This window comes from Capra hircus, chromosome 23 (genome assembly GCF_001704415.2).
Source record: "Capra hircus breed San Clemente chromosome 23, ASM170441v1, whole genome shotgun sequence".
In the NCBI taxonomy this organism is placed as follows: domain Eukaryota; kingdom Metazoa; phylum Chordata; class Mammalia; order Artiodactyla; family Bovidae; genus Capra; species Capra hircus.
The window spans coordinates 33,084,605-33,105,225 of NC_030830.1; the positions used below are offsets into that span (position 1 = coordinate 33,084,605).

Genomic DNA, 20,621 nt, shown 5'->3' on the forward strand with positions numbered 1-20,621 from the left:
CAATCCTGGGAACTCAGGCTGAGAGGGTGAATGGAGGTGGAGGACCGTGGGAAGAGAGCACGGCAGGAGTGCCCAGCTTTGGCAAGAGTCCTGGAGGCTAGAGTGGGGGGACTAGATTCTAGAGACGGTTGGAAGAAGAGGTAACAGGATCAGCTTGTAGGTTGATGTGGAGCCTGAGCCAGAGGAGCTGACAAAGAATACTGTCCACGTTTTATCCACATGGTGAAACAGTGGATCATGGTTCACTGAGGACAGGTTTTGAGCATCTTGTGCTTGAGGCGTCTCTGTGACTTCGGGTAGAGGGTGTGGGTTGGGAGTTTGGGATGGAGATTAGAGCTGGAGAAGCGTGAGAGCTGAGGCTGAAGGAATGGAGTGAGGTCTAAGAGGTGTGCTAGGTGAGAAGAGAAAACCAGGGCCTTAAGGCCTGCAAGATGTTTGTACTTCCAGAGGCAGGTGAACCAGGGGTGGGGGACTGTGGATGAGTGTTTTGATTAAGGCATCCCTGGGACTGTTTGACACACCTCAGTGCCTGATGATAGGCGGTAGAGGACACATTTAATGGAGGGCGCACGGTTGACTAAGTCTGGGTTATCTGCTTAGAGACACGCAGACCAGCCAGTGGTGCTTCTGGTCAGCCTGGGGTTATTTACATGGCCTCTGTGCAGGTTGCCTCTTCCTCTGCACACACCCAGCTTCCTACTGCTGGGGTGGGGGTGGGGGGCAGGTGGGGGGAGGGGGGGGGTGGGGGGAGAAACTCCTGAAAGTGGAGATCCTGACCTCTCCCCCATTATTCTCCAGGAAGCTCAGCCCAGGGCTTTGCACCCTATAGAGCACCAGATGTGTGGGCAGAATAACCAAGCAGAATGGGTGGCAGCGGGGAACCCAGTCTGCTGATTCTCCTTGAGTTCCTTTTTAAGAAGAACATACCATTTGTGGGATGAGTCCCCTGAATTTTGAGTTGCTTCAGGCTTGCTCCACCCATCGGTCCCTCCATCCATTCTAGATCAGATTTCCCTGTGTCAATAGCCACTAGAAGTTGAGGACTTTGAACATGGGATTGGGAGGCTCCCAGCCCTCTTCATGCATAACCTTATTTACATTACAACAAGTCTCCGAGGCTTTCTCCCAGGACACATAACAAGTTAAGTGGCAGAGGTGGGATTCAGGCTCAGGTCTAACTCAAAAGACCTGTGCTCTCAATAATTCATGCTAAGGCCTCCCTAGATAAAAGGTGACCATATAATTTATTATCCAATTGGAAACACCTTTTTTTGGGTATCCATTTATTTTGGGGGGCTGTTGCAGGGTTTAGTTGCAGCACGTGGGATCTTCAGTCTTCATTACAGTATGTGGGATCTTTTAATTGCAGAATGCAAGCTCTTAGTTGCACACGTGGGATATAATTCCCTGACCAGGAATCGAATCTGGTCCCCTTGCATTGGGAGCACAGAGTCTTAGCTAGTGGGCCACCAGGGAAGTCTAGAATGCTTTTTAAAAAGTTTTATTGAGATATAATTTTCATATCATAGAATTCACCTATATAAAGTGCACACCTCAGTGGTTTTTAGGATATTTATAGACTTGTGCAGTCATCACTATAATCTAATTTTAGAATATTTTCATCATCCCCAAAAGAAATGCAGTACCCATTAGCAGTCAGTCCTCATTAGCACCACCACCCCAGACCTAGGCTGACCACTGATCTATTTTCTGCCTCCATAGATTTGCCTATTCTGAACAATTCATATAAATGGAATCATACTATGCATGGGGCTTTTGGTTGGCTTCCTTCTCTTACCATAATGCTTTCAGAGTTCATTCATGTTGTACTATGCATCAGTGCTTTATTCCTTTTTATGTTATGTTATTTTTTATTAATTTATTTTTTGGCCATGCTGCAGGGCATCTAAGAACTTAGTTCTCCAGCCCTCGCCCCCTGCAGGGGAAGCTGGCTTCTTAACCACTGGCCCACCTAGGAGGTCCCTTCATTCCTTTTTACGAATGTCTCAGTGATCTTCCATTGTCTGAATACCACTCATTAGACCATTCTTAAATATGATTCATTATATTTGTTCATATGTTGATGGACATTTGATTGCTTACATTTTTTGGCTGTCGTGAATAATAATAATGCTCTGACACCTGTATTCAAGTTTTTGTGTAGCTGTATGGTTTTTTCTTGGGCATCTACCTAGGAGTGAAATCACTAGATTATATGGCAACTGTCTGTTTAACATTTGAGGAACTGCCAAGTTGTTTTCCAAAGTAGCTTCACCATTTCATATTCCCATAGCAGTCAGTGTAGGAGGGCTCCACTTTCTCCGTATCCTCAGCAACACTTGTTATTCCAATCTGGGACACTTTTGAGAGTGAAAGGGTGCACCATTTATAATTATACTAGGACAAATGCTACTAACTGGAACATAGTCTACTTAGATACAAAAAAATTTAGAAGATTCAATTCCTGATTTCAGAGACCTTTCAGGCCACACGATGAGTCAAAGCCCCCAAAGCCACATACTTGAGTCAGTTAAAGAATCAAGTAAAGGTAGATTATTAAGAAGGAAAGCAAAGTACATTTTGTTTCCCCCAGGAGATTGTGTTCCCTTTAAGAGAAAAGAGCTGTCTTTTATTTGTTCTTGTATTGGTCATGGCCTTAGGAGGTTCTTGGCATTTGATCGGGTGTCAGGGAAGATCTGTGGAATAAATGAATGAATAAGAGAAAAAATGATACAAACACTCTTGGAAGAAATGTTTAAAAAAAAAAAAAGGAAGAAAAGGTCACCTGGGGACTTCCCTGATGGTCCAGTGGCTGAAACTACGAGCTCCCAATCAGGGTACCTGGGTTCCATACCTTGTCAGGAAACTAGATCCTGCATGCCACAACTATAATTCGACACAGCCAAATAAATAAATAGTATTTTTTAAAATGAAAAGTCAGCTGGCTTGGATTTGTGTGTTTGGGGGAAGTATGGATCTTTTCTGCTCATTAACAACCCTTGTTTAATCACTCAGTCGTATCTGACTCTTTGTGACCCTGTGAACTGCGGCACACCAGTTCCCTGTCCTTCATTATCTCCCAGAGTTTGCTCAAACCCATGTCCAGTGAGTCGGTGATGCCATCCAACCCTCTCATCCTCTGTTGCCCCCTTCTCCTCCCGCCCTCAGTTTTCCCAGCATCAGTCTTTTCCAGTGAGTCAGCTGTTCGTATCACGTGGCCAAAGTATTGGAGCTTCAGCTTCAGCATCAGTCCTTCCAATGAATATTCAGGACTGATTTCCTTTAGGATTGACTGGTCTGATCTCCTTGCAGTGCAAGGGACTCTCAAAAGTCTTCTCTAACACCACAGTTCAAAAGCATCAATTCTTTGGCACTCCAGCTTGCTTTCTAGTCCAACTCTCACATCCACACATGACTACTGGAAAAACCATAGCTTTGACTAGATGGACCTTTGTCAGCAAAGTAATGTCTCTGGTTTTTAATATGCTGTCTAAGTTGGTCATAGCTTTTTTCCCAAGGAGCAAGCGTCTTTTATTTCATGGCTGTGGTCACCATCTGCAGTGACTTTGGAGCCCAAGAAAATAAAAGTCTGTCACTGTTTCCATTGTTTCCCCATCTATTTGTCATGAAGTGATGGGACTGGATGCCATGATCTTAGTTTTTTGAATGTTGAGTTTTAAGCCAGCTTTTGCACTTTCCTCTTTCACCTTCATCAAGAGGCTTCTCAGTTCCTCTTCACTTTCAGCCATAAGGGTGGTGTCATCTGCATACCTGAGGTTATTGATTTTGGAATCTTAAACTGGATTTTGCCAGTGTAAATGACTGACAAGAGGTGGAGGAAAGGCCTTCCACACAGGGGAGTTGCCTGAGCAGGAAGTCTGGAACCACAGCCATGTCTTTATCCTACAGGAGGTTAACAAACTTTAGGAATAAATGTGATACCTACTCCCAGGAGTTTCCAATCTTTGGGGAATACAATGAGCACAGTTTGTTCAGTTCAGTCGCTCAGTCATGTCCAACTCTTTTCCAACCCCATGGACTGCAGCACACCAGGCTTCCCTGTTAATCACCAGCTCCCAGAGCTTGCTCAAATTCATGTCCATCGAGTCCGTGATGCCATCCAACCATCTCATCCTTTGCTGTCCCCTTCTCCTCCTGCCCTCAATCTTACCCAGCATCAGGGTCTTTTCCAATGAGTCAGTTCTTACATCAGGTTGGCAAAGTATTGGAGCTTCAAGTTCAGCATCAGTCCTTCCGATAAATATTCAGGACTGATTTCCTTTAGGATTGACTGGTCTGATCTCCTTGTTGTCCAAGGGACTCTCAAGAGTCTTCTCCTGCACCACAGTTCAAAAGCATCAATTCTTCAGCGCTCAGCTTTCTTTATGGTCCAACTCTCACATCCATACATGACTACTGGAAAAACCATAGCTTTGACTTTGTCAGCAAAATGATGTCTCTGCTTTTTCATATGCTGTCTAGGTTTGTCAAGCTTTTCTTCCAAGGAACAAGCGCCTTTTAATTTCATGGCTGCAGTTGTAACACCCTTTTACTGGTTGTATGCCTGGGTGTCATCAAGCCTGGGTGTCATACTGGTTGTATGACTGGGTGTCATCAACCTTTTTGGCTCAAAATTCCTGTGAATCTTTCAATCTTACAACCTGGGAAGTTCCTGGAATTGGTGGGCCAGAAGCTAGGCCTTAAAGTAAAGACGTAGATTTGAAGGAAGGAGCAGGATGCCAGTGTTGGGTGATAAGGCTCTGAGGTGGACTGGAGTGCTCCAGCTAAGATAAAATGGGATAGGGTGCCTTGGCACTCTTGAAGAACTTTAAAAGACAGGCTGGTTGACTTTTAAATTTGACTGATAAGCAGGTCCAGGGACTGGAGATGAAAGGTGTGTCTGTGAGAGATTAATCTGATGGCTCTGGGCCATGGATCCTGAATCTATCTGGAAGCAGGGTAAAGACTTAGAGCCTCTGAGGGAGGCTTCTGTAATTGTAATGTAGCCCCGGCCTTTCAGAAGAGGGTTTGAAACTCCTTTGGGGACAGTCTTATAATGTGTATCGCTTCCATGGAGTTTCATTTTCCTTAACCATTGATAATTTAAACCATTATTTTTATATTTTAGCAATTATGACTGTATTATGGAGCTCATGCCAAATGTACATACATTTTAAAGACAGCATATTAGACTTTGGACTTTCCTGGTGGCTCAGTGGTAAAGAATCCACCTGCCAATGCAGGAGACTTGAGACTCAGGTTCGCTCTCTAGGTCAGGAAGGTCCTCTGGAGGAGGAAATGGCAACCTGCTCCAATATTCTTGCCTGGACAATGGCATGCATAGAGGAGCCTGACAGGCTACAGTCCATGGGGTGGCAAAGAACCAGACATGACTGAGCAACTGAGCATGCATGCATTAGACTTTCAGGTTTGCAGAAAGCAATTTTAGATTATGCAAACGGATTCTTCAGAGAGATGAATTCTCTCTGCTGTGAAGGGGGTTTGCTTTGTTTTTTTTTGTTTGTTTGTTTTTTGTTTTGGATGTGGACCATGTTTAAAGTCTTTATGGAATTTGTTACAGTGCTGCTTCTGTTTTAGGCTTTGGACTTTTGGCCCTGAGGCATGTGGCATCTTAGCTCCCCAACCAGGAATCAAACCAGCACCCCCTGCACTGGAAAGTGAAGTCTCTTTTTTTTAAATTAATTAATTAATTTATTGGCTGTGCTGGGCCTTTGTTGCTGGGAGAGGGCTTTCTCCAGTTGAAGAGAGCAGGAGCTGCTCGCCCGTTGTGATGCACGGGCATCTCACGGTGGTGGTCTTCCCTTGTTCCGGAGGAACATACATTCTAGGGCACTCAAGCTTCTGGAGGTATGGCGCCTGGGCTCCACAGTTGCCGCTGTTAGGCTCTAGAACACTGTTATGTTCAGTAGTTGTGGTGCAGGGCATAGCTGCCTCGAGGCCTGTGGGAGCTTCCTGACCCTGGGATCGAACTCATGTCCCCTGCATTGGCAGGCAGATTCTCAACCACTGGACCACTAGTGGCAAATTTTGAGAAATTTGCCAAAAGCCTACCAGAGGAATAGGAATAGTGGGATCTAAGTGAGCTTCAGGGAATGGTTTTATTGGCCCAGGGAACTAATTGGGTACAGGAAACCCAATGAAGAAAGAAATCTAAGATGGCACTAGAGCTTAAAGTCTGAAGACTCTGAAGAAAGATGATGCTATTCATAAAAAAAATGTACAAGTTAAGGGAACTTCCGCGGCAGTCCAGTGGTTAAGATTCTGCACTGCCATGTGGAGGGGGTGCAAGCTTGATTCCTGGTCAGGGAACTGAGATCCCACATGCCACACCGTGTGGCCTGAACTTATTAATTAAATAAATAAAAGAGATAATTGATACCTTTAAAATATGTATAAGAGAGGGGTGGGAAGATGATGGTCTACCTTGAGAACATTGGGCACAGGTGGCCTTGAGAACAAAGGATGGCCACGGAGAAGGAACCAGTAACCTTTGGTCTTTTTCAGCCTCTGCTAAAGCCTTCAGAGTTCCGTCCAGTGGCTTGGCATCCTTGGCACTTTGCCTTCTTTACTTTCAGTGCATCACTACTAAATAAGATGTTTACTGTAGGATTTTATAGATGCCCTATATCAGACTAGAAAAGTTTCCATCTATCCCTACTTTGACAAGAGTTTTTTCTTATTGTAAATGGATGTTGAATTTTATAAAAAAACTTCTTTGGCATCTGTTGATATGATCATATGTTTTTTTTCCCCTTTAATCTTTTAGTGTGATAAAATATAATGGTTCTGTTCAAAATAAACTGTGCATTTTTTGTATAAAGTCAATAACATATCACCCTTTTTATATTTGCTAATATCTTGCTTAGGATTTTACATTCATGTTCATAAGTGTAATTGTCTTTTCTCATATTGCACTTGTTGGAATCAAAATTATACTAAAAATGAGTTGAGATGTGAACCCTCTTTTTATATTCTCTGAAAGAGTTTGTATTGAAATGACTGTTTTCTTGAATGTTTGGTGGAGCTCTTTGCCTATTTGCTATTGAAGGGTGTCCTATCGTGTGGGTGAGAGTAGAGAAAGGAACTTTTATTTTGGGAGTGAAAGTTGCTTAAACAATGAGGAAAATTTACTATCTCACGCATCACAAAAAGCCCAGTGGTAGGTGGTGCCAAGATTGGTTAAATCAGCAGTGCAACAACACTAGGGAGAGAAATTCGTTCTGATCTTTCAGCTGTCATTCTCAGGTGTCAGCTCCTTCCCTCATTGTTGCAAGATGGCTGCAGCTGCTCTGGACATCACAGCAACATGGCTAAGGGTGTGGGTTCTGTAGCCAAACCTGGTTTCAGATCCCATAGGTATCTGACACTGGGTAAACTGCTTAACCTATCTGTCATATGGGATGATAATAGTCCATTACCTCAGAAGTTTAATATTATATGGATTAAATGAATTAGTTTTTTAAACTCTTAGAATTATGCACTTAGAATCATTGTTGCTAAGTCACTTCAGTCATGTCCAACTCTGTGTGACCCCAGAGATGGCAGGCCACCAGGGATCCCAGCTCCCCACCGTCCCTGGGATCCTCCAGGCAAGAACACTGGAGTGGGTTGCCATCTCCTTCAATGCATGAAAGCGAAAAGTGAAAGTGAAGTCGCTCAGTCGTGTCCGACCTAGCGACCCCCATGGACTGCAGCCTACCAGGCTCCTCCATCCATAGGATTTTCCAGGCAAGAGTACTGGAGTGGGGTGCCATTGCCTTCTCCGCTTAGAATCATAGTAAGCATCCAATAAATTTTAGCATATCTTACTCCATTCTCACATAAGGCAGAAATGAGTCTTTTATCTTTTGCGCTGCATTTATTGAAGCCCCTTAGCAGGCTGCCGTCTATGGGGTCGCACAGAGTCGGACACGACTGAAGCGACTTAGCAGCAGCAGTAGCAGCAGCAGACTTATTTCACACCTTATGGCCAGATTATGACAACTACCCATTCCTAAACCAGCTATGGAATTGTCTTGATTTGGTTTAAAATAATTTAGGTTTAACCTCTGAGACAGGGGAGTATCCAGCCTCTTCTAAAACAGTCATCTGATATCACAACAAAATCTGGGTTCTGTTTGTAAGGCTGAAGTTGGGGTGGCGATAGTGGGGGTTTGGGGGTCACACAAAGAAGGGTAGGGTAGGATTCCCCATCCCTACTGGTTCTCCATGATATTTCTTTGAATCACCCCTTAGATTTGCCTAGCACTTCACAGTTTACTTAGTAGGTTTTTTTTTTTTTTTTTTTTAGTATTTATTTATTTGGATGTACCAGGTCTTAGTTGTGGCATGCAGAAGTTTTAGTTGGGGCATGTGGGATCTAGTTCCCTGGCCAGGGCTCAAACCTGGGTCCCCTGCATTGGGAACTCAAAGCCTTAACCACTGGACCACCAGGGAAGTCCCAACTTAGTGTTTTTTAACCAGTGCCTTATTTCATCTGGTCTTAGAACCATCCCCTAAGCAGTTTGGGCTCTTGTTATCCCCTTTTATAGATGGGGAAGTAAGCTCCCAGATTTAAAGCACTTGCTTGATTCTGGGTTTATAGCTGGTACCGAACCAGGTCTTGAGACTTAAATTGAGGTCTTTGGGTTCAAAATTCTTCCTTTTTTTTTTTTTTGCCAGACCATGGGGCATGTGGGATCTTATTTCCTCCAACCAGGGATCAAACCCACGCCTCCTGCAGTGAAAGCGAAGAGTCCCAGCCACTGGACTGCCGGGGAATTACCAAAATATGCTGTTTTCTTCCTCTTCCGTGAATTCCCAGTTGTCTGTCATCCACATGGGGCCCTCACAACCACCACATCCTACTTCATATTTTCAAAATTAATAGCTTTTCATTGAATAAATGTATCTTAAAAAGGAAGCTTGATGAAGGCCCAGCTTTGATGTTCTGGTGCACACACAACTTTCGAATGAGCACAAAACTGTTAAAAATACATTTACTCAGGATTATAACTCGTGCTCTGGTGCCCAACTGCATTCGAATCCCACTCTGATGAGGTGGCATGTACAGCTGTTTTCCACCTCGATGCCCCTGGACCTCACATTTTAGGGTACAGCAGTCCCCCCGGTCCAAGCCTCCAGCCTTGTGACTTTGCCTGATGGCTCTTTCCATTGTCAGGACCCACTGTGCCCACCACCATCCAGGAAAGCTGGAAGTGCTGGTGGTGCTTAATTCCAGACCTGCCTCCACACGCAGCAGCCTTCAACCGTGCGATTGTGCTGGTGTTTTTCTCACATCCAATTTGTCTCATTCATGCATTCATTTATTCAGGCAGAAAAAAAAAACAAAACAGTTTAAACACTTACTATAAACCAGGCACCATTCTGTTTCAGTGGGGTAGAGTAGACAAACTATAAACAGAACACGGAGGTAAGGTGTGGTGTATGTCAGTGATTAGTGGTAAGCAGAAAAATTGAGCAGTGACTTTAGTCAAAGCCCAAAGGCAGAGCCATGGGGTCACTGGATGCAGAACATGCCAGGCTGATGGGACAGGAAATACAAAGGGAACATGTATGCCTGTATGGTCCAGGAGCAATAAGGAGACCAGTGTGGCCAGAGCAGGGTGAGTAAGAGACAATTACGTGAATGGAGAGCCCTGGGGGTTGAGACTAGACTGGAGGGGGCAAGGGTGGACCAGGGATGCCCCTTAGGAGCCACCATCCCAATCCAGGCAACAGATGATGCCGCTTAGACCAGGGTGGGAGAAGCGGAAATAGAGAAAAGGCAAGGACTGGAGATGTATTTTGGACATAGAACCAACCAGAAATGAGTAATGCTTTGGATGTGGGAGACCAGTCAGGACAAAGAAGAACTGAATTTGGACCAGGGAGGTAGCAGAGGAAAAGAAGAAAAGAGGGTTGAATTTTACAGATATTTTGAAAGTAGACTCTTCCATGGTCTGCTGATGGGTGGATGTGGGAGTTGAAAGAGAGTAGTCAAGAATGACACCAAGTGTTCTGGCCTGAGCAGCTGGAAGGATGGAGTTGCCATGTGCTGATATGGGGGAAGCTGGTGGGAGGAGCAGGTTTGTTGAGGAAAGCTGAGGATCTCCATGTTGGAGAAGTTGGGTGTAGAGGTGCTGGGTGAAGCTGTCAAGAAGGCAGCCTCCTGGGTAAAACAGAAACAGAAAACAGGTCAGCTCATGTGCCTGCTCTGATTTGATGGCACTGCCCAGAGTACTGTGTTGACATTTTTAAGGTCCGTCCAGCCTCACTGGGAGTGTTCTGATCAACAGTGAAGCCTGTCTCGGGAGCTGAGTAAACAAATAAGGGTGAACACCGGGTGTAAGATGTTGCACTGTAGAGTGGGAAGAAAATGTGAAAAATTCTGATCTATGTATTTTTGTCTTGTTCTTTCCATTTTTTTAGTGTGTTGTATAATGGACATAATATGTTAGAGTAGCAGGTTTGGACATAGTTTCTAAATTAAGTCTTCCATAACTACTGGAAGAGATTGCTCCGTTTTTACTGAGGAGTGGATGAACAAGAACTTTTGAAGAGTACAGATCTAAAATATTGTACAGCAGATGCTGAAAATAGTGACCTTGATCACCATAAGCCCTGAAGTGTCTCCTGAGTCCTCAAAAGAATTATGTTTGGGGTTTTTTGTTTGTTTGTTTGTTAAATAATTTATTTATTTTTGGCTGTGCTGGGTCTTCCTCACTGCTTGGGCTACTCTCCGGTTGCGGTGCACAGGCTTCTTATTATGCTGGCTTCTCTCGTTGTGGAGCATGGGCTCCACGGCTCTCAGGCTTCTGTAGGTGCAGCATGTGGGCTCAATAGTTTCGGCTCGCAGACTCTAGGGCACAGGCTTAGTAGTTGTGGCGCATGGCTTAGTTACTCTGTGGCACATGGGATCTTCCCAGACCAGGGATCAAACCCGTGTCTCCTTCATTGGCAGGTGGATTCTTTACCACGGAGCCACCCAGGAAGCCCCCAGTTTGGTTTTGTGCTTGATTTTTCCACTCAAAAATACGCATTCAGGACACAACATCATTAGGTAATATTTCTACTAAAAATATAAAAATATTTATCAATCCTCATTTAGTCAGGAGAAAACAATCAGATGCATCCAAATTGGAGTACACTGTGTAAAACAATTGGCTTTCCAAAATACCCGTGTTCTCAAAGACTTTTCCACCCCTTGGTCACAGTGCAAGGCATGTGGGATCTTAGTTCCCTGACCAGGTATCAAACCTGTGCCCTCTGGAGTAGAAGCACAGTCCTAACCATTGGACCACTGGGGAAGTACATCAAAAACTTTTTTTAAAGGATCAGAAACTGCTCTAGAGTAAAGGAAATTAAAGAGGTTACATTGCAAACACGATCCTTGAGTGGATCTTGGGTTGAGAAAGCAAAAAGCTATGAAGGGTTATTACTGGAACAGCTGGGGACCTTGGTATGCAGATTGCGATATTGTATTAGCATACATTTCTAATTGGGATCATTGTTTCATGGTTACGTGGGAGACTTGCATTCTTAGGCGACCCAGACTGAAACATGTAGAGATGAGAAATCATGATGTCTGTAATCAGGTCTCAAATAGTTCAGCAAAATACACATAGGAATTTAGGTGAAAGGTGTGTTAGTGGTCACTGCTATTCTTGCAGCTTTCCTGTAGTTTTGAAATATTTCCAAGTAAAAAGTTGGGGGGGGGAACAGTATGAAGAGTATTCATATAAGTGTCTCCAGTTCTCAGAAAACTAGGATATCTGATAATAGCCCATCAGACCAGTTTTCATATATTAGAATTTGCCAGATCTTCACCACCACTACAGTAATCCCTGGCATTTTTTATTTTCCATGTGCCTCCACATCTATTGTGTTACATTTATTATCATAAATAGTCTGTACACATAAAGAAGTTTGTGTCTGTAAGTACCACAATCACAATGAACTTTAAAAAAATGGCTCACCGTATGCCAGGCACTATTTCATGTGTTTAACACGAATGAGTGCATTCCATCCTTCTGGCCACTCGAAGGGGAGGTATTACTCATAGAGACAGAGTAAAGGGACAAAGCAGGTAATTAAAAAGTTAATCCCACTAGGGCATTGTAAGTAAAGAAAAAAGTATAGGAGACCCCTGTAAGTTAATGATCACTCAAGAAAGCAGGTTTGCTAAACTACCAAACCCAACAGGCTTGCTTAGCAACAAACCCATGCAACAGAAGCACAGTTTCATTCCTGTCATTCTTAGTTTCAGAAGAGGAAACTGAGGCACAGAAAGGTGGTACAATTTGCCCAGAGTCACACAGCCAGGGTAGGTGGAGGGACAGAGTGATGTGGCCCCAAGCCCTCCGGTGTTCATCACCGTCCCCTTGACCACTCGCTTTACACCGTGGAATGTAATGGTGGTGCCGTTCTAGACGGATGGCTTCTGCTGCTCAAACCTTTACTTTTCTCTGAGGGGTCCTGGGTGTATGTTCATAGAGTAAAGGGTGCTCCTTAAGAGAGGGAATGATAGTAATAGCAACAAAAACTTCCATCTTTGAATGCTCACAGGCATTCAGTGGGCCGGGCACCGGCAAGATGCTTTCTGCCTGTTTAGTCCTCAGAACCCCTTTGCGGCTGAAGCTATTCTTACTCTCATTGAACAAAAAAAGAAAAGGTAGAGCCCGGCTTTGAAGGCAAGCAGACTTGCCCCAGCCCCCACCCAAGATGCCTCGCCTCTCTACCTGTCATCTGAATGGGTCCGAAGGTAACTGAGCCACGGAATGTAGCCCGTGGGGTGATGAGCCTCACCCATCACCTTGTTCACCCCCTCAGTTCTAGGAGGGGGACATTTCAATGCTGAAGAGGAGGAGGAGTGGGAAGAGGAAGAAGGGGAAGAAAGCATTGTTTCCTTCCTCCTTGGGGCTTTTCATCTGGCTTGTGACATTCCATTCCCACCCCTCCTCTCATTTGCCATTTCATTGAGCAACTTGTTCTAATTGAATGCACCTGGGCAGAAACTCCTCCCCATATTGGCCCTGGTCAGTGCTTTGCCTTTTTTTTTTTTTCCCCCTTCTTTTATGAATAATGAGGGGAGCCCCTGTTCCTTTGAGATGGAGGTGCTTGGTGAAGTTCCCAGGCAGATCAGCCAACCCTCCAGGAACTCCTCTGCCCTGGCCCGGCACTGAGCTCACCGGCCTCCATGGAGGACAGCCAGCCAGCTTGTAGCTGACCTTGGCCAGAGGTCCCGGATGACTCTGCTCTGGGCATGTCAGTCCTAGTCAAGGGCGAGGCAGAGGTATCCTTCAAAATGCCCGGCTTACCAGGAGCCCCCTTCCCCAGGATGTAGGCTCACTCCCAAGCTTCCAGGACTGGGTAGTTTCTGTCCGCCTTCCTCACTAAACCAACAACTAATAAATCAATTTGCACTCATAGATCAGCACAAGAGGTAGCGGAATGAAGTAAAGAGCATGGATTCTCCAGCCAGACTCACTAGATTGTATCTAGCCTCGACCACTTTAGCTTTGTGACCTTGGGCAAATTATTTAGGCACTTTAAAGTACTGGTTTCCCTTTCTGTAAAATGGAGGGAAATACTGTTATACTTATGGGGGAAAAAAAATGATTTGCTCTCATCAAAGATGCACCATCTTAACAGAACAGTCCTACTCAATAATTCTGAAAGTAAAAAAACATCCAGGACAGAACTGGTTTTTGGTTATGTACTAACTTCAAAAGCTACATTTTTAGCCCTTCTGCACCCTAAAAGCCCTGTACGCTTCAACATGTTTGCCTCCCCTTAACGTCATATCTAATTTTTAGAATTTTAAATACACTGTTCTCTTTAACAAAAGCGTGCAATGCAATGATTAGTTAGCTCAAGAAACTTCTTGCTTGTATTTTTGAAGACAGGAATAGAAGACTTACAAGATCAGAGAAGGTACACAGCCCACGTTCACACTGATACAACAAGAACTCTTGAATTTAAAAATTTGTACACATTACTAATAAACCACTTTTCATCTCGCCAGTTGATAGTTGTTGTTTTCTTTTTAAGTAGATATCTAATGTTTGTTCATTAGTTTGGTTCAGCCTTTCAGCAGGGAAATTTGGTAATAAGAACTGTATCAAAAGCCTTAGAATGTTTCATAACTTCAGATTGAGAAATTTCACTTCTAGAAATTAATTCACTTCTAGAAATAATCATGAGTGTGCACAAAAATATTACCACAAAAATATTTTACAGTATTATTTCTAATAGGGAGGAACTAGAAACTACCTAGATTTCCAATAATACAGCTTTTGTGAAATACATTACACTATATTCCCTCAATGGTTTACTAGGTAGTTATTTTAAAAGTTATAGAATATTTAATGAGATGGAAAAGTGCTGACAGTATACTTTTTCGTGAAAAAAAAAAAGTTTACAAAATAGTTCGCAATGATGTCATTCTTAAAAATATGTTTATTCATAGAACAATTTTAGAAAAATAAACATTGTCATTTTAAAGGGTTATCTGGCCAACTGATGCAATGCGCCAACTCATTGGAAAAGGCCCTGATGCTGGGAAAGACTGAGGGCTGGAGGAGAAGGGGACAACAGAGGATGAGATGGTTGGATGGCATCACTGACTCAATGGACATGAGTTTGAGCAAGTTCTGGGAGACAGTGAAGGACAGGGAAGCCTGGCATGCTGCAGTCCATGGGGTCTCAAAGAGTTGGATACGACTTAGTGACTGAAGGACAACAATCTGGATGGTGAAACTGCCAGTACTTACTCTTTACTTTTTTGTGTGACATCGGTATTTTCTGTCTTCTACAATGCATTGAATATTTCCATGATATGCAAACAACAGAAAATTTATTGTATAAAAAAGAACAATTCACTGGGATAATGCTTAGCGTAGGACTGACCTCTTTCTATAGAGTGTCATTTCTCTAGCAATTAACTTCCTTAGTGTCTCACCTCCTTGGAGGACCCCAGGAAAGGCAGGGATCCCCATGGCCTCCTGCCATTTGGAGCATTACTGGAGGCTTGTGGTGTGTTTGCCTCCTGGTCACGCGGAATCCAGCTCTGGAAACGCTGCAAAGTCTCAAAGCTTGGGAGGTAAAAGTGGCGCCTTTAGGATTTTATAGAATCTGAGCAAGAAACTCCTCTAGAAAGGAGGCAGTTTCTCCACCCATCATTTCCTCAAACGGAAACTAAGGCCAACGTCAGGGTTTGTCCAAGGCCACACACCCAACTTAATGACAGACAAGGTGAGGCCTTGAATCCATGACCCTTCCGCCCTGTTGTAGTTCTCAAGCGTGCGGATTTAGGACTGTCTCTTCTCACACTTTAGTGTGTACAGGAATCACCAGGGATCTGGTTAAAGGCAGATTTTGATCCAGTAGGTCAGGGGATGGGCCTGAGGTTCTGCTTTTCTGACCCGCTCTCAGGCTGGTTCGGGATCAGTTTAAGTAGCCACGGGGTAGAGCAGAGATTCTGGGGGCAGACCGTCGGCTTCCCAATCCTAGCTCTGCCGCAGACGAACTATTATTATAGTTACTGCTTCAGTTTCCTCAACTGCAAAATCAGTATAAGACCTAACCCACAGCTTCTTCATTAAGATTTCAATAAGTGCTCAGACCACTCTCCCCTAAGATCTAGCTATTTTATTATTATTTACTTTTCCTAGAGCAAGCAGCGGGTGAAGTAGAGTTTGACGAATGAATGAATAACCTTTCGGGGCGCCTGGAGTCGGGAGATGCAAAAATGGAAGGGCTCGGAGGTGGGGGCGGGGGGCGAGGAGAGTCCCACCTCCAAAGCACACTCCTCTAGCACCGGGTGGTCAGAAGGATCCGGAGCGCCCGGAAGCCGGCGGCCCGCGCCCAGCCGACCAATGCGGTCGCCCGGGGGAGGGGGAGCGCCCGCCAGCCCTTTCCGTCCGGGCGCCGGAGGCCCCGCCCCCGGAGCGTCGCGACGTCTGAGCATTCCACGGTTGCTACTCGGTCTCGAGGGGCGGGGCGCCTGTCAGGGAAGCGGCGCGCGCGCGGCGGCGGGGGCGGGCTGAGGCTCGGCCGCGCAGTGCCAGCGACAGCGCCGCAGTCCCGCGCCCCGCGCTCTCCGGCCCGCCGCCTGCGTTCTGGCTCCCGAGCCCGCACTCCCGCCCTGCCCGCGCGCTGCCCGAGGATGGAGCTGCTGTGCTGCGAGGGCACTCGGCACGCGCCCCGGGCCGGGCCGGACCCGCGGCTGCTAGGGGACCAGCGTGTCCTGCAGAGCTTGCTCCGCCTGGAGGAGCGCTACGTGCCCCGCGCCTCTTACTTCCAGTGTGTGCAGAGGGAGATCAAGCCGCACATGCGGAAGATGCTGGCGTACTGGATGCTGGAGGTACCGCCCGGGCGGGTCTCCCCTCCCCCGTCACCCCCACGTCCCGGGCTCCGGACATCCCGGGGCCGCCCTGTCGGGACATCCTGGTCCTCAGCAACAATCAGCAAGATGTTTCTGTGGCGCAGATCCCCGGGGCCTGGACTTTTCACTCGCGCGCCCTTAGCCGGCTGCCTCGGTGCTGTCTTTTTCTTGCCCTTCTCTGACCCTGACCGCCAGGCATTTGGCACCCCCAAATAACCCTGTCTTCGGGCCGGGAAAGCGGGGCGAGGGCCACCCTCTCCCCTCTGACTTCTCTCAAAAGCCTCCCCCCGCCCCCACCGCACGCCCGGTCTTCTCGGGAGAGCGCGCCTGGAAAACCCTGGGCTCGGCCGCCCCCGCCGCAGAGCCGGTTCCTTGTGTGTGTCGCGGGGGTTCTGGCGGGGAAGCCGGTGGGGGTGGCGCGCTGTTCCGGCCGTCAGGGAAATGGAAAGTGCGGGAGGCAGCCGCTGGAGTCTCCTCCCTTCCTTTTGGGTGTGTGCACTGGGTGGCAGTAATGGGGGTAAGATCCCAGTTTTCTGGCTTCTATGGGTGACTCTTCCGAACCCCTCTCCCTTGGTACGGGGGGTGCAGATCAGCCTCAGTTTGGATTCCTGAAGGAAGGGAGCCTCTGGCGTATCCCGCTCCCCCCCCCCCGCCCACTCCCACCCCCGGGGAAAGGAGGCACCGCAGAGGAAGTGGGAGGGTGTCACCTTGGGGAAGGCGCATCCTGCGTGTTAGTCCTTGTCACTGTGAGTACACCTACCCCCTCCCGTGTCTTGCTCCCCATTCCACTTCCCTTCAGCGCACCGCACCCCTCGCCTTTAGTTGCTGCTGCGTTTCCTAAGCCTCTGCCCCCGAAGTGACTGTGCGCCCTCCCCCAGGTGTGTGAGGAGCAGCGCTGTGAAGAGGAAGTCTTCCCCCTGGCCATGAACTACCTGGATCGCTACCTGTCCTGCGTCCCCACCCGAAAGGCGCAGTTGCAGCTCCTGGGTGCGGTCTGCATGCTGCTGGCCTCCAAGCTGCGCGAGACGACGCCCCTGACCATCGAGAAGCTGTGCATCTACACCGACCATTCTGTCTCCCCGCGCCAGCTGCGGGTGCGTGCATACCCTCCCCACCTGCCAGCACCCCCTGCCTCCTTCCTAATGTACCAGGATGGGGGAAGCTGAGACCTCGGGAGGCTTTCTGCCCCTGGGCAGGGTAGCAGCTTTTTTTCTTTTTCTTTTGACAAAAGATGGGACAGTGTGGTGTGATGGTCAGGGTGGCCCCAGTTCAGGCTTGCGCTCCCAGCATGAGCCAGATCCCCTGTCTTGACCTCCAGGGGGTGCCACTCCTTCATGGTCTTTCTCCCAGATAGCAACAAGTCAAACTGCATGTCTACACTCACCAGAACTTTGCCTCTGGGTTTACACAGCCACCAGGAGTTATTTATTGGCAGCAGCAGGACAAGCCTGTGCACCCCCACTGGAGTGGGGGAGTGGAACGTGCTCAACGTGGGGGAAGGGGCCGCCCGGGTTGAATCTTGTCTCCCAGTGTGTGGACTTTGTGATCAAAAAGTCTCCCAGAGCTGATTAAAGCCAGGCCCCAGCTGCTGTAAGGAAGGGCCGAGGAGTTCCATCCCACTTTGCTTCCTTCCTTCCTTTTATATCCCAGGAGAACCAGCTCCTTCCCTCATTCTCCATTCCCTAGTCTCACCCTGAGAAACTGCTCTCAGAAGCAGCTGCTTCAGGCCTGGTGGAATCATCTTTTCCCCTTTAGCCAAAGGCCAGTGCTGAGGCACAGACTGGGGCTGAACTGCAGCTGCTTCCGATGTGATAATGATGCCCTCTCCCCTGGCCCACCCACCCTGACCAAGGTCTTTCATAACCCTGTGGGGAGCTGCTGTCACTCCTGTGGTTTGGGAAGTGGCTCCCTGGGCCTCTTGCTGGGAACTTGGGCTGGGCTCTTCCCGAGGCAGGGCAGGGGAGTCATGGTTCTCTTTCCCCACTGAGCCTGGAGAGGAGGTGGGGAGTTGCTTGGATTTGGAAGAGGTTATTTGGGAGCGTGCAGATCATCTCTCGGGGGACCCAGGGGAGAGGGGTGAGCTGGCACCTTCCTCCACCTTGCTCTACAGCAGTCGAGTCTTCTCTTGACCCGAGAGGCGTCTCTGGGCCCCATCTCCCGGGGAGGAGGGCAGCGTGCTGGCTGCTGTGATTGGCTGGCCAGGAAAGCCAGGGTACTGGGGCCCCTGAGTGCTGCTTGTCGGGGAACGGGATTCCTCTTCCTGCCAAGTAGCTCTCGGATATGGGAGTAGGAGGCCAGAGCTGGGAATCTGGGAGGCTCCACAGCTCTTTGTGATGAATCTGGTAGTTTTGGGCAAGTCTGAAGGTGGAGCTGGTTTCCAGGGATAGAGAGCAAGATGTTTCTGAAGGAGTTTGGGCTGGTGGAAGGGGACTTCATTTTTGTGAAAAGATGAGCATGGGATGTGTGCCTTTATGTGAGGGCAGTTTTTCAGAACAGGCCAAAAGTCCTCTCCTCCCACTTCCCCTGCCTGAGCTGGGGGTGGAGCGTGCCGATCGATGACTTCCTAGAAGGTCAGAGTTGGAAGGGACATCAGAGAGCTCCGGTCAGTCCAAATAATCCTTGTGCCACAAAGAAGGTGGGGGCCCAGAGGAGGAAGGAAGGGTCCTGGCTCGGTGCTGCACGGAGGGTGGTGTGTTCGAGGCCTCAGGTGGCCTCAGGTTAGGGTTGTGATGGAAGCTGCTAGGGGTGTGTTCTCTGTCAAGTGAGGACTGAGATTCTCAGGAGATATTCTGCCCAGATGGAGGGTAAGGTGGCCACCCTCCCCCTACGCAGGACCCTATGCGTCCCCACTCCAAGCTGCCTTCCAGATGTTTCCTTGGATCCTGGATGCTTTTTGTTGACTTCTGAGTTAGGAGTTTGACCCCTGGAATAAGCACGGGGAGTAGAATGCTAACTTCTCTGCTCAACTTCTTCTGTCTCCAGGCCAGGCTGATTTCTGTGAGGCTTTGTGAGAGGCTGAAGATCATGACACCTAGGTGGGGGCCAGGAGAGGGGCAGCTGTGACAGAGGGCCGAAAAGAGATTGGGTGGGGTTGCCATTTCTACCCCACTAAGGGTTAAACCCGTGAGTTCCTTCCTGAGATAAGACAATGAAGAAATCCTCCTGTGTGCAACTCAGAAATAGGGCCAGGGCTGGGAACCCCAGAGGAGTGGACTGGGTGGGGCTCCCAGTCTCCTTCCAGGACCCAGCAGTAGTAGGGAGGCTGGGACTGACGGAGAGATGGTTTGGTCCCTCAGGGATCATCACCTGGACCCATCCTGTCTGCCTTGACCTCCACTTCTCCCCCTGAGACTCAAATGACACTAAGCACTGGGTTTCAGCCAGAGAGGTGGAGTGGGGTGCTCTATTTCAGCCCCCCACCCCAGTGTCCCCCCAAGGGGATGTGGGTTGGGTTGGGCAACCTCCACTTTGAGGAACCTTGGGGTTGGCTCAGGGGCTGTGTCAGAGGAGAAAGGGCCTCACGCTAACCCCAGTTCCTTCAAGAGGTGTGGACTTGGTGGGCATGCTGAGTTGGGGGAGAGGCTAGTAATCTCCCCTTGCGCAAATCCTTGAGATTATGGAGAGTCTTTCTGCTTCACACCAGAAGAGCCTCTAGTTCCTGGTGATGGTGGTCTGCAGACTTTTCTTTCAGCTATGACTGGAGGCCTGCTCAGAGCCTTGCAGAAGTTGAGAGAAGGCCTGGACAGTTGGACCCCCCAAAAGATAACCCAGCAGGATTAAAAGAGGCAGTTTATGTAAAGCATGTAGTTCTGGCATCTAGGAAGTTGAACAATAGATGCTCAAAGCAAGTGCCCCTAGCTGTTCCCCGCCCTGGACTCCCCATTCCACAGTGCCAGTCCTGAAGTTCAAAAGCAGACCTGGAGTCTTGACCTTTAAGTGTGATGTGCTTTGTTCCCTGTGAGACTTCCACTTTACTTCCTCCCCTTCCCTTCTTCAGCCACTGACCCCGCCCTCTTCCTCTGCCTCCAGGATTGGGAGGTGCTGGTCTTGGGGAAGCTCAAGTGGGACCTGGCCGCAGTGATTGCCCACGATTTCCTGGCCCTGATTCTGCACCGGCTCTCTCTGCCCCGCGACCGACAAGCCTTGGTCAAGAAGCATGCCCAGACCTTTTTGGCCCTCTGTGCTACAGGTAAGAGTCCCACACACACATGTGCCAAGCCAGGGAAATCAGAAG

The 20,621-nt window shown here is 47.8% G+C and overlaps 1 protein-coding gene across 2 annotated transcripts in view; it reads left to right on the forward strand.

Moving 5' to 3' along the window:
• The window catches only part of CCND3 (cyclin D3), a 95,044-nt gene that overhangs the window by 72,186 nt on the left and 2,237 nt on the right, over window positions 1-20,621 (forward strand). The window contains exons 1-3 of one of the 2 annotated variants that reach the window (XM_018038733.1): window positions 15,974-16,366; window positions 17,266-17,481; window positions 20,417-20,576. In XM_018038733.1, the coding sequence (XP_017894222.1) occupies window positions 16,169-16,366; window positions 17,266-17,481; window positions 20,417-20,576 (574 nt within the window). In that variant the 5' untranslated portion in view covers window positions 15,974-16,168. Of the gene's footprint in view, window positions 1-15,973; window positions 16,367-17,265; window positions 17,482-20,416; window positions 20,577-20,621 lie in introns of those variants that run through there. The other variant, XM_005696305.3, reaches the window with a different exon arrangement.